This window comes from Danio rerio, chromosome 12, assembly GCF_052040795.2.
Source record: "Danio rerio strain M-AB ecotype USA chromosome 12, GRCz13ab, whole genome shotgun sequence".
In the NCBI taxonomy this organism is placed as follows: Eukaryota; Metazoa; Chordata; class Actinopteri; order Cypriniformes; family Danionidae; genus Danio; species Danio rerio.
The window spans coordinates 8,400,454-8,415,000 of record NC_141032.1 but is presented as its reverse complement, the minus strand read 5'-3'; the positions used below and the strand labels follow the sequence as shown (position 1 = coordinate 8,415,000).

At 33.8% G+C, this 14,547-nt stretch overlaps 1 protein-coding gene and 1 long non-coding RNA gene across 53 annotated transcripts in view; one reads left to right on the top strand and one right to left on the bottom strand.

The window, feature by feature from the left end:
* The window catches only part of LOC147841274 (uncharacterized), a 7,652-nt gene extending 4,471 nt beyond the window's left edge, over positions 1-3,181 (bottom strand). The window contains exon 1 of one of the 2 annotated variants that reach the window (XR_015503863.1): positions 2,975-3,181. This is a non-coding gene — a long non-coding RNA (uncharacterized LOC147841274). The remainder of the gene's footprint in view (positions 1-2,974) is intronic. The other variant, XR_015503864.1, reaches the window with a different exon arrangement.
* Positions 1-14,547, top strand: part of ank3b (ankyrin 3b) — a 339,224-nt gene that overhangs the window by 153,860 nt on the left and 170,817 nt on the right. For 24 of the 51 annotated variants that reach the window (XM_087274483.1, XM_087274472.1, XM_087274465.1 and 21 more), the window contains exon 1: positions 288-574. In XM_087274483.1, the coding sequence (XP_087130609.1) occupies positions 548-574 (27 nt within the window). In that variant the 5' untranslated portion in view covers positions 288-547. 51 annotated transcript variants of the gene reach the window in all.

The following is a 14,547-nucleotide window of genomic DNA, read 5'->3' as shown; positions in this document are numbered from 1 at the left end:
TATACCAGCATGGCTGACTGGCTCCTAACAGTAGCGACGGGTTGAGTTGTGCTGAATCTGGCCGCCTGCGCCGGGGTTATTTGTGCAGCGGACGGGACGGGGAGGGGGTGCGTAAAAAAGAGCTGATAAGCAGGATGACAATAAGACTCGCGCAGGACAGATTCCAGTTGGGGAGGCCTGCCGCACGGAGGGGCCCGCTGCTATTTCGGTCCCAGCAGATCATGATTACACTCAGCCAGGAGAGAGACCACTAGTGCCTACAAATATGGTAAGTGCCATCCCATCCCGAGCAAGTATGCGGAGCTGGTTGGGGGCAGAGGGTGACAGCTGGGAATGACTAGCGGTGCTAATGTCCCGCATCCGTATTGATGATAAAGCGCGCAGAGTAATGCTTCTGGATTTTTTCGCGTAGTCGTAATATTTAATTTTTAATTTAATATCTATATAAGTTGTCATGTGCGTTGAGCTTTAATGCACCTCTGAAGTGGCCGGATCTGAAACTCATTGATTGCTGGGATCATTCGGGACTGCGGGGACGAAAGTTGTAATGGAGAATGGAATAGAGGTGGAATCAGTAAGTTTGCACTGCATTGAGCTCGGTTGGGGATGTTTAGAGGTTAGTTTAGATGAATAAGCAGATCGGTGTGGTGTTTACAAGGTTGAAGTGTAGTGGTGCATTGCTCGAAAGGGCTCCGGTTTCACCTGACTGTGGGACAGGAAGGTGGCGGGGTACATTTCACATGCAGGCTTTTCATTCAGATAGATGTAAATCTCTAATCGCGAGCTCTACTATTGAGTTCACACAGTTCAGTGGGTGATTTTTTTGTATGTGGTTTAATATGTGAATTGAATTGTGTATTAGGGAGGTGAAGTTGAAACGCTATGGTATTTTGTGGGCTGACTTACATGGTTCACTGTAATAGTGTGTTCATGCAGCACTTGTAGTTTAAGAAGAACATGGTAGATTTGGTGCAGATGTACTCACTTTGCATTTTTTAAGTCCAAACTTAATTATTCACAACAAACACAGACTTTTATAGCGTACGTTTTTGTGCAGAACTTACCAAACATAAAAAACAACACTGCTGTGTGCTGTGTTAAACACACTTGTTGTATGTAATACTCTACGTGGGTATTTTTATTAGCTGGGAACTTGCGAATAGAATATAAAATGTGTCAAAACAGAGCAATTTTTCTCTTATGCACGCAAGCAAAGATCTGAAAGAAGAGATTTTTCCAACAACTTTTGTTGTTTTAATGATTTCGCCTTCCGGTATCATGTTCTTGGTTTGTTTACATGTGTCTAGGGTTTTTGTAGCATTCATATTACAGACAATCCACGCTAGATTTTGTGTGGACGTGGCAAATTTTCAACACAGACCCATTGGAAATACGAATTATGAAATATGAAATTTCAGATTTGTAAAAATGTTAGAGCGCCCTCTAGAGTATCTGTCATCTGAAATATGTAACAAAATGTTCCAGGAGCAACATTTTTACGTTTCTCAAAAAATGTAGGCTGAGGCACGTATTTCCATAGAGTTTCCATAGTATTTCCATAGTTTTTTAGGGTTCACATTTCGGTTTAGTCAGATCAAACTTTTTAGAGAAGTGAAACTGTACTTAATGCGTTTTTTAGGGTGCTTTCACGCCTGTAGGTTGATTGTTTTGTTCAAAAACAAGTAATAAAAATTGTTAGATTGTTGCTCTTTGTTCTTGGTGCAGTTCTCTTTCACACAGCAAAGTTTCTAAACAGACCAAAATAGCTAAAACAAGTCACGTGTGAGTAAACTGTCATCACATTGGAGATGCGTTCAGTCGTTCATTCACTCATTTTTTTTTCAGCTTAGTCCCTTTATTAATCTGGGGTCACCACAGTGGAATGAATAATTGGTCATGGTTTATTTTGCTGAGTCCCGATCAGATTTTAATTTATGGCAATGAGACACTATAAGTAAAAGCTGTGCTTTAATTTTGAATGGTGACACCCACTGATATCGTCATCAAGTATAAATCAGAGGTAAGACATTCTCAGACATAGTCATTGGCTAGAATTCTGCATTATTTATACGCTTTACAATATAGAGAGAAATATAAGAAACCAACCTGCTGCTGTTCGGTCAGTTTTCCTTACGAATAAACAGCTCTTGTTAATAGTTTAGCACGTTTCACTTTTTCACTTTCAGCACATCTCGCCGTACTCATAATTTTTTCTTCATATAGCCATATATATGCCTATTATTATATATCCATAATACACTGTGATATAGCTTGGTTCAGATTGTATTGCTTTCTCACTACAATCGAGCTGAGACCACCTCCTTCAGGCGATCTCGGACTAATTGTTTTGGCACGGATCCGAGTGCGATTGCTGGATTCACATGTGCCAAACGAACTGCGCTAACTGTGGAATCACGTCAGATTACGAAACAAAGGTCTAGGTGTGGAAACACCCTTAGACACAGCTATTTTAGATTTGACACAATACAACACTATACAGTTAAAGTCAGTATTATTAGCCCCCCTGTTTATTTTTTTGCCCAATTTCTGTTTAACGGAGAGAAGATTTCTACATTTCTAAACATAATAGTTTTAGTAACTCATTTAATAACTGATTTATTTTATCTTTGCCATGTTGACAGTAAATAACATTTGACTAGATATTTTTTCAAGACACTTCTATGCAGCTTAAAGTGACATTTAAAAGCTTAACTAGGTTAATTAGGGTAACTAGGCAGGTTAGGGCAATTAGGCAAGTTATTGTATAAAAATATAGCTCAAAGGAACTAATAAATTGTCCTAAAAATAGTGTTTAAAAAAAGTTAAAACTGCTTTCATTCTAGCCAAAATAAAGCAAATAAGACTTTCTCCAGAAGAAAAAATATTATCAGACATACTGTGAACATTTCCTTACTCTGGTAAACATCATTTGTGAAATATTTAAAAAATGAAAAAAAATCAAATGGGGCTACACACACACACACACACACACACACACACACACACCCACACACACACACACACACACACGAGTATAACTTTGGTTTAAAAAGTGGGGGAGGCATAAAATTGGTGAATTTATTTTTTTAATTTCCTGCATATACATTTATTTAGGGACTATGCTGATACAAAACCCAGAGGACAATAGGCTGATTCAACACATTTAACGTCAAACTAACCTAAAAATAAAAAAAATAAATAAAAAGTAAAAAGCATAGCAAAATTGTTAAAAAATTAAATAAATATGGTAATAATTATTTATTAATTGCAAATTAATAAAAAAATATTCTCATTTCTGCTGCATGTTTTCTGCACAACACAAAGACCTAAACATTAGACGAATATCAACATGTGTAGACATATTCTGTCTGACAGAAAATATGATTATGCGGAGCTAATATACTGAATCAACCAACATACATCTTCTTTTGTTGACATTAAAATCATCTTCTGTTGCTTCTTGTAGATTTATCGCTGACTGAAACGACTGTTTCAACTGCAATGCCAGCACATTAGAACTTTCACTGAGTTATTTTGAGAGATTGCATGCAAAGTTAATAGACATTTATTTTGTTGATTTATATATATATATATATATATATATATATATATATATATATATATATATATATTTTTTTTTTTTTTTTCAGATTATTTAAACTTTTCTGACCAGACAAAGTTAGTTTTGGTAGTAAAATATCATGTCGTTCAACTCCATAATCCAGCAATGGTTTATCAGAACTAACTGCTTTTTACCTTTAAAATGCGTTTAAAATCTCCATCAGATTAATATGATTCATTGCGTATCATTTCATTGACGCTTATTTATGATATTGTCAGATTGTCAGTCCAATATACACTGAATCACTTTAAATGTTTGTCTCGCCTCTGTGGCTTTAGTCTTAGTACAGTTGTTTTCTGTGTTGTTGTGCTGCAGCTGTCAGTGTGAACTAACTTTAACTGTTAGCTGCCACCGTTTGGCATGCCGGATGATTTCCTCAAAGCATTTACAGTACAGGACAATATTACATAATATCATGTCTTATTAACAGCTGTAAGACGTGTCCAATTCACCTCTACCATTGTAATAAGGGGAACTCTGATTTTATATTCACATGGTCTCTGGCTCAGTTACTGGTTCAACTAGTGAAAGCATGCTATGTTTGGATTGCAATAAAACTACTGGGATGCATTGCAACACTCTTGGGGGTAGTTTGACCTTCAGCCTTCATGTCCCAGTCAAAAAATGGCTTTTAAAAAGGGGTCTGAATTAAAGTATTCAATTTTTAATCAATTCCCAGTGGGTAAAAGCATTTGTGTCCTACATTTTTTGTCCTCTCTCATTGAATTTACGTTCACTCTGAATTTGACATATTTTAATGTGATTGAAAACTGCCCATCCAGTACAATATGTTGCTGTCTGAAATTATGAACAAGTACATAACTTGTGACTTTTTCAAATCATTTTATCTTTTCTTTGGTATTCAGTGATCGTTTTAAATGTGTGTTCAGCACATACTCTTTGTTCAAAAAGATGGAGGTCAAATCAGAAATAATGAAATGTTAATATTTAAAATAACTATTTTATATTTTCATGTTTTCAGATATCACCAAATATTTATTACTTGGTAAATTATGGAATTTTATAGGAAGAAAAAAAAACATTTTGATGATACAATGATAGAATTGTAAAAGAATTCTGACACTTCTACTGTTTAAATTGAGTTGTTTAAATAAATAGAGCCTGATATGCATTAGAGACTTAAAAATAATTATATAATATATAATAAAATAATAATAATAATAATAATAATAATAAGAAGAAGATCTTCAAAATTGTATCAGTAATGTTATAAAATGTTACCAAAATCTTTCACATAAATTCCTATATTTTTCTACTGCTAAATAGTTATTTCATATTATTATTATTATTATTATTATTATTAATATTATTTAATAAATATATAAATTATATAATGTAATTATTTTATTATCATGTTATTATTATTATTATTATTATTGTTATTATTATGTATTATGTTATTGTTATTTCTATTTCTATTATTCTTTTTAAATATATACAATATATTATTATTATTATTATTATTATTATTATTATTATTATTATTATTATTATTAATAATAATAATAATAACAATAATAATAATAATAATAATAATAATAATAATAATAATAATAACATTATTATTATTATTATTATTATTATTATTATTATTATTATTATTATTATTATTATTATTATTATTATTAGTTTGACCGGGCTAAAAAAACTTTAAAAATTAACCTAGCCTCCCTAGTTAACCTAATTTAAGCCTTTAAATTCTACTTTATGCAGAATACTAGTATGAAAGTATTAATCGTACTAATAAAAGATAGCTATAGCAAAATGTTATGTACTGTCATCATGGCAATGTCTAAAGAAATAAATTAACAATAATTTAATATCATCCACAGCATGAATGTGCACAAAATTGATAACTCTTTAATCGATATAAAATAGTCCATGTTTTTAACACATTGGATACATTTTATTGACATTCAAATCAACATAAATATGTGCCTATTTTGATCTTGCTTTACAATAAGGTTTCATTAGTTCATGTTAGTTTATATGTTTACTAACGAACTAATTATGAACAATACCTGCATTTGTTGTTCATAGATCAACATTCACTAATGCCTTATTAAAATCCAAATGCATGCTTGTTAAAATGAGTTGATGCACTGTGAGTTAATATGTGCTATCAATAAACAACTGCATTTTCATTAACTAACATGATCAAATACTGTAATAAATATATTGTTCAGTGTTTGTTCATGGTGTTAAATGCATTGATTAACACTGTAAAAATGTAACGACAAAAGGCAAGACAACATTTTTTTTTATGTAGCTTTATCTTAATTTAATATGTTAATCGGGTTTCAACCACATTTTTAAAGTTATTTAGCTTAATATTTTTAGTCAGTTTGGTTGATGCAAGTTGAGATGACTAAAAAAGTTGATTTGATTTGACTAAAAAATTAATGCAGCAAGATTTTTTTACAGTGTAATACAACCTTATTGGAAAGTGTTTAATATATTTAACTTAATACATCCCAGAGTATAAAATGGTTTGATTTTGCTTACGCAAGTGAATCAGATACCTGCACCTTACACAGTTACACAGTTGAAGTTAGAATTATTCACCTTCCGGTAATTATTTTTTCTTTTTAAAATATTTCTTGAAATATATTTAACAGATCAAGGATTTTTTTTTACAGTATTTCCTATTATATTTTTCTTCTTCTGGAGAAAGTCTTATTTGTTTAATTTCAGCTAAGATAAAAGCAGTTTTAAAATTTTTAAAAGCCATATTAAGGTCAATATTATTAGCCCTCATACACAATAATTTTTTTCAATTGTCTACAAAACAAACCATCGTTATACTAAGAATTTCCTAAATACTCTAACTTGCCTAATTACCCTAATTAACCTAGTTAAGCCTTTAAATGTCACTTTAAGCTGTATAGAAGTGTCTTGAAAAATATTTAGTTACTGTCATCCTGGCAGATAAAATAAATCAGTTATTAGAAATGAGTTATTAAAACTATTATGTTTAGAAATGTGTTGAACAAAATCTTCTCTACATCAGAGGGTCATGACACCCCCAGCTTTCAGTTCAGGTCTACCTCAGAATTTTTTCAAAAGATGCATGATAATGGGCGTGGAGCTCCGCGAGCAGAGGCGGGAGTGGGCGTGGCCAGCAGGAGAGAAGGAGGGGAATGAACAACTGTTGTCAGTCGGCTCACAAAATGAGACACAAACCGTGAGGAGACATGATTTTATAGTTTATAAAGTTAAAATGCAAAGAAATAAACAGTAATTTAATGCCCTGCTACATTTGTTATTCGTAATTTCATAAACACACAACCACAATTTATGTCATTATAAAGATAATCCTCTTCATATAAACACTATAAATGAGGACTTCTCCCTCAATCCCCGGGTCTGAATGCAGACTCAGTGCAGCAGGTCTCTTGCTCTATTTTAACCATTAGCCCTATTGGTAATCTAGAGGATTTAGGCAAACACAGCAGCATGGCGATGTGTCTAAATGTGAACAAACTCCTGATGAAATACAGCTTCCGCCATTCTCCAATTCTCGTACTGCTCTCCCGACAAAAATACTTGCTGCACACAAACAGCTTTGCTATATCGGCCCTGACAGCATCGCAGGGAGAAACATGCAACAATGCCGCTAAATACTTTGTGCCGTGGGTATGTGTCTCAAAGCTTGGCACTGGCAGGTCTGCCTTGCCTTCGGAAAGCATGTGCAGTCATGAATAATTAAAAAACTGGCTCTTCTCATAGGACAATAAAACTCAGCTATGAATAATAATGAGAAACCAACGCGTCATCTTTGCACTTGGTGTTTTGCGCTACCTCGTCGATTTTGATCCCGCCCCAGAAATTATTTTAAACCCGGAAGATGAAATTAACTGACAAAAGCTCAAAATTATCCAGTTTTCCCCAAAGAATAAACAAAGCTGACAGGTGCTAACATTGTCTTAACAGATGCTCAACACACACAAATCTAGTAAAATCTCCAAAAAAAAAAGTACTTTAGGGTTTCGTGAACCTTTAAACAGAAATTAGGGAAAAAATATACAGGGGGGCTAATAATTCAGGGGGGCTAATAATTCTTCAACTGTATATTTATTTACCTTTATATTTACATTTATTTTCATGTTCCATGTTCAGTTTTAAGCCACTGAGTCTTTCTCATAACGCTTGACACGAGACGCCGTTTCATTCTGTAGTCCTGCTGTATCTGCACTCCACACTGAAGAGCGTCAAGAATGAGGACACACACATCACATCACACAATCGCTTATCTGTGTGTGTGTGTGTGCACTGCCAATTGACAGCTTTTTTCGATGGCTTAAAACACTGCTCTTTTTCCGCTCCCTGCAGGCAAATCCCATTATAAACACAAACGACCACATGTGTGTGTAAAACAATGAGTGAATGTGCTCATCTGAATCTGTACACTTAAAAAGAGAACGTTCCTGATAACTGCAGAATGCAATCATTTACAATCATGTATGAAAAGGTTGAAGAAGGCAGCTAATGTAAGCTTATTGAGCTTTCTTTTGTTTTGAACTGGTTAAATTCCTTCGTGATTTTAAATGGATATGGATAAGTCAATATTTTTGTTGATTATGTGTGATGAAATGTATTTTGTTTGAATAATTGTTTGATATTTTGTTCGGAAGTAATACTGTACATCAAATCAATTCAGTTTTAAAGAACATAATAATAAAAATGATGATGATGATAATAATTATAATAACGATAATAATGATATAAGCACAATAATAATAATAATGATAATAATAAAAATAAAAATTATATAATAATGATGATAATAATAACAACAATGGTAATATTACCAATAATAATGACATAATAACAATAAAAATGATACAAATAATAATAATAATAATAATAATAAAATAATAATAACAATAATAATGATATAAATATAATAATAATAATAAAAATAATAATAATAATAATTATATTATTACTATTATTTTATCATTATTATTATTATTATTATTATTATTATTATTATTATTGTTATATCATTATTATTGTTATTATTATTAACATTATTATATTATTATTATTGTTATTATTATTATCATCATCATCATCATCGTCATTATTAATATTATAGCATTATTATTGTTATTAGTATCGTTATTATTATTATTATTATTATTTATTTTTTATTATCATTATTATTGTTATTATTATTATTATCATTATTATTATCATTGTTATTATAATCATTATTATTATTACTATTATTATCATGTAATGTAAGATGATACAGAAAACGTGTCTAATTCCACGTTCTTTTCACAGACAGTAAACAAAAGATGCAACTAGATCAATAAATATAGAAGCCCTAAGATTACAATGATATTCATTTTAAATGCCATAAAATTCTGAAATGATTGTACATTATAAGATTTTTTATTATTGATCATACATCATACAGAAGTTGAAATTATCGTACAAATACGATAATTATTGTACGTCTATTAACACTGGTGTTTGTGTGTGTGTGAAGAGCATGTGTGTAAGCGGTGCATGACTGGATCTTGTAGTCCATGAAATGGCAATCTGCAGCCGCTAGATCGCTGGTGATCACACTGTCGCCACTAAAAAAACAAAAGAATTGGCTTATTGGAAATTAGTTTCTAAAACCACTAAGTGATGTTTATTTAGAAGCTAATTTAAGTAATATCTATTTGATCAATTAATATTTATTTATTAGATTTAATTAATCTAATAAACTAAACTAATTAAAGAGGATCACGTGCTTATGACTGCTTGTGGCCGGCCCCGCATTATTCAGTTTATGATTCACCAATCAGACGATTCCTAAGCCACTATAAATACCCCAAGTTCCAAATGACAGCCATCTTCGCTTTGAAGAATCCCCCCCTCCTTCCACACCCACTCCTCCTTCTTTCCTAGATGGGTGGCACGGTGGCCCAGTGGTTAGCACTGTTGCCTTACAGCAAGAACCTCCCTGGTTCTAGTCCTTACCAAGCCAGCCGACGTTTCTGTGCGGAGTTTACGCGTTCTCCCTGTGCTCACGTGGGTTTCCCCCAGGTTCCCCAGTTTCCCCCACCATCCAAAAACATGCAACTTCAGTTAATTGACTAATCCAAATCGGCACCATAGACATGCTCCTAGTAAGTAGTTATCTCTAAACAGCAATCACTATCTGTTCATTAGCCAGTACAGCAAGAAGTTCTCAAGATCTACCTGAGCTCAAACTCCCTTCTCGCCTTGTAAACGGGAGGGAGCCCCAGGCTCGAGGATCTTATGAGCTCAGGGCTCTCTCCCAGGACAGTATGCCGAACAAGCTTTATTATCTATTATCAGATAAGTGTGAAACTCTTGAAAATCATGTTTTAAAATGTGTTGAAAAAAAATTATTCTGTTTAACAGCTCTTGGGAAATGTTTTAATATGAATTAAATTTTCACAGGAGGGTTATCATTTTGTCTTCAACTGTATATATGTATGATAAACATGGTTGTGCCCTTGTAACAACATACTGTAGCAGCATGGCAAGCAAATCTACTGACGGTGGCTGACGGTGAAGGTCATTGCTCAGATTCCCATGTCTGATAATGAAGCTGACATTTGTAATGACAGAAACACAAATAAACAGTAACTCTGCGGATAAACGGGCTGCGGTTATGTAAAAACAGAGCTGGAGAAGGAATATAGCAGGGAAATGTCAGGGAGCTTGAAGCAGTGCAGGGATTTCTTCAAACAGGAAGTGATCAGAGGAGCAGTAATGGATGATTTCGCCCTGTCAGACTTCACCTGACTTAGCAAACCTGACGTAGCAAAGTCTTTTCCATCCTTCTCATCGTTTGTTTTTTTTTTCATCCATTTGGTTTTGCTGGTGCATTTGCTGATTCGTCAGATGTATCAATGTGCTTTTCACTCCAGTAAACTACATTTTCTTTTTTAATCATTTGCATATTATAATTCAAAGTGACTTGTATTTTATTTTTGTATAAATATCAGAAGCATATCAGTAGCTTATGATGTTTAAAGTTCTTTTTTTAAAATGTTTTTAGTCAGACTTATACTATAACCTTTATAATCATGAAGCGGCTATGTTATGAATATGAAGGAGATTTTATGCATGCTTACACTGCATCTGGTAAAGTATTCATAGCGCTTCACTTTTTCCACATTTTTTAATGTCCCAGCCTTTTTCTAAAATGGATTAAATTAATTTTTTCCTCAAAACTCTACACACAATACCCCATAATGACAACAAGAAAAAAAGATTTATTTAAACTGTCGTAAATTTATTACAAATAAATCACATATACATCAGTATTCACAGCCTTTGCTCAATACTTTGTTGATGCACCTTTGGCAGCAATCACAAGCCTTAAGTCTTTTTAAATATGATGCCACAAGCTTGGCACACCTGTCTTTGGGAATTTTTGCCTATTTTTCTTTGCAGTACCTCTCAAGCTTTATCAGGTTGGATGGAAAGTGACGCTGTACAGCCATTTTCAGATCTTTCCAGGGTTGTTCAATAGGATTTAGGTCTGGGCTCTGGCTGGGCCCCTCAAGGACATTCAACAAGTTGTTGTGAAGCCACTCCATTGACAATTTGCCGGTGTGCTTTGGGTCATTGTCCTGCTGGAAGATGAACCGTCGCCCCAGTCTGAGGTCAAGAGCACTCTGAAGCAGGTTTTGTTGCATTCAACTTTCCCTCTATCTTAACTAGTCTTCCAGTTATGCCACCAACATGCTTCACTATAGGGATGGTATTAGCATGGTGATGAGCGTTGCCTGGTTTTCTCCAAACGTAACGCCTGGCATTCACTCCAAAGAGTTCAATTTTAGTCTCATAAGACCAGAGAATTTTTTTCCTATTTTCTGAGAGTCCTTCAGATGCCTATTGGCAAATTCCAGGCAGGGAGTGGCTTCCGTCTGGCCACACTACCATACAGGCCTGATTGGTGGATTGCTGCACAGATGGTTTTTGTAAGGTTCTCCTCTCTCCATTGAAGAATGCTGGAGCACAGACAGAGTGACCATTCGGTTATTGATCACCCCCTGACTAAGGCCCTTCTCCCCTGATCACTCAGCTTAGATGGCCGGCCAGCTCTAGGAAGAGTTCTGGTGGTTCCAAACATCTTCCTCTTACTGATGATGGAAGCCAATGTGCTCATTGGAACTTTCCGAGCAGCAAAAATGTTTCTCTAATCTTCCCCAGCCTTGTGCCTCGAGACAATCCTCTCTCGGAGGTCTACAGACAATTCCTTTGTCTTCATGCTTGGTTTGTGCTTTGACATGCACTGTCAACCCTGGGACCTTATATAGATAGGTGTATGCATTTTCCAATCATGTCCAATCAACTGAATTGACCACAGGTGAACTCCAATTAAGCTGCTGAAACATCTCAAGAATGATCAGTGGAGACAGAATGTACCTGAGCTCAATTTAGAGCTTTACAGCAAAGGCTGTGAATACTGATGTACATGTGATTTTTGTTCATGTAAATTTGCAACAATTTCTAAAAATATATTTTTTTACATTGTATTGTGTGTAGAATGTTGAGGAAATAAATGAATTTAATCCATTTTGGAATAAGGCTGGAACATAAAAAATATGAAAAAAGTGAAGCGCTGTGAATACTTTCCAGATGCACTGTAAAAACACAGGAAACATTTGTCAATCACAAAATATGGAAATAACAGATCATTTTTTACAGTGTCACATGTTAAAGGTGTACATTTAATAACAAAAAGCATAAAATACCAAATATTTTGGCAGATATTCTTTTAAAAAACTGCTAAGTTAAAGTATTTGTTTAACTCTAGCTTTTAAAATACAGAAACTGGCAATATTAAAGTGGTTTAAAACATCTCTTCTTTAAATTCTATTGGTCTCAGCTATTTAAATAAAGTGATGAATAAATGAATGTGGCCTGGAAGATTTTTTTTTTTCACTTTAATACATAAGTAATGCCAGATATTCCTCCTTGTGCATGCTCCATTTTTCTGTTTTTTAGGTCTGTATGTTTCTTAAAAAAAAAGATAATAATAATAATAAAATGAATGAAATAAAACAACTCCTGTCCAATAACTCAACAGGGAGTCGAGTGTAATGTGACAAATAAAAATGCAATAACTGTAGATCAAAGAGCAAGGTGTGGTTCTGTGCCAAACGTTCAGTGTCCTGACACACACATACACACACTGACAGAGAGAGAGAGATGGACAGACAGAGGGTGTGTCTGCTGCTGCTGCTGCAGTGCTGTAGTCTAGACACACCCTACACACACATGAACACACACACACACACACATGCCGTCCACATCCCAATCCATACACTCTCTCTCCCTCTCTCTCTCTCCCACAGCCGACAACACATCAAATACTAGAGCAGCTAAAACTGGGGATCGGTTTTCAAAAGCTTCACTCTATGTTCATGTTACAGATCGATATACATTGACTCTTTTATATACCGTTTAAACATAATACAGATTTTGCTAAAAAAAAAAAGCGAATGATACACAACAATGTTATTTTATTTTATTCCATTGATATACTTGAGTTTTATTAATATTTCATTTGTTTTATATACTTTTTTTGCTTTTGGTTTAGCATCTTTACCATACCTGTCAACATTGGGATGGGAAAGCATTTGCTCAAAGATCAAACTTGTTAAGTTTGAAGTAAAACACACTAAGTCGGACAAATTATTATGCGTGTTAGTCTGTTCAAATCCTTGCCAGGTATGGTCTTTGAACCATTTTTATATGTTCATTCATTCATTCATTCATTTATTCATTCATTCAATTATTCATTCATTCATTCATTTTCTTTTCACCATAGTCCCTTTATTAATCTGGGTTGCCATCGCGGAATGAACCCCCAACTTATCCAGCATATGTTTTACGCAGCAGATACCCTTCCAGCTGCAACCCAACACTGGGAAACACCCATACACTCTTGCATTCTTACACATACACTACAAACAATTTCATTCTTTCAATCATTTTCTTTTCGGCTTAGTCCCTTTATTAATCAGGGGTCACCACAGCGGAATGAACCACCAACTTATCCAGCATATGTTTTACGCAGCGGATGCCTTTCCGGTTGCAACCCAACACTGGGAAACACCCATACACTCTTGCATTCAAACACATACACTATGGGCAACTTAGCTTATGCAATTCAGCTGTACCACATGTCTTTGGACTGTGGGGGAAACCGGAGCACCCGGAGGAAACCCTCGCAAACATGGGGTGATCATGCAAACTCCATACTGAAATGCCAACTGACCCAGCCGGGGCTCGAACCAGCGACCTTCTTGAGCTTTCTGACATGGTAAAATAATGCATTATTAATGCTATTTTGTTAGATTCTACCAACAAGAATGTCAAATATTAATTTTCAAAATGGGGTATGCTCATTGTACTCATTCTATAAGGACATTATCTTCCATTTCTCAGTGAATATAGTTAATATATTTTGGGGCATTTTATCAAAACAGATTTATTAAACAGATAAATTTATTAAAACAATATTTTTGGCACCAAACATCTTTAGAAATAGAAATATTTCATGTTTAAATTCATGTGAAATGTTGGGGAAAAAATTACAAACTACAAAATTTCAACTAGATATTATATATATATATATATATATATATATATATATATATATATACGTATTTGTATATTTATTATATTTATATATTTATATATATTTGCTTGATTTTTTGTTTTGTACTTTTTAACATTTTTATTTAAAAATTTTCCCTAACATATGCTGTACTGATGCAGCAACGACACTTCGGCTTTTATATAAATCATTGGAGGCTGTGCTAATAATCCATTCAAACAATCTACAAATGTTTGAAGTGTACGTTTTTCAATCTGATTCATCATTAATCACTTTATACTCCTTCAGTCTTTCA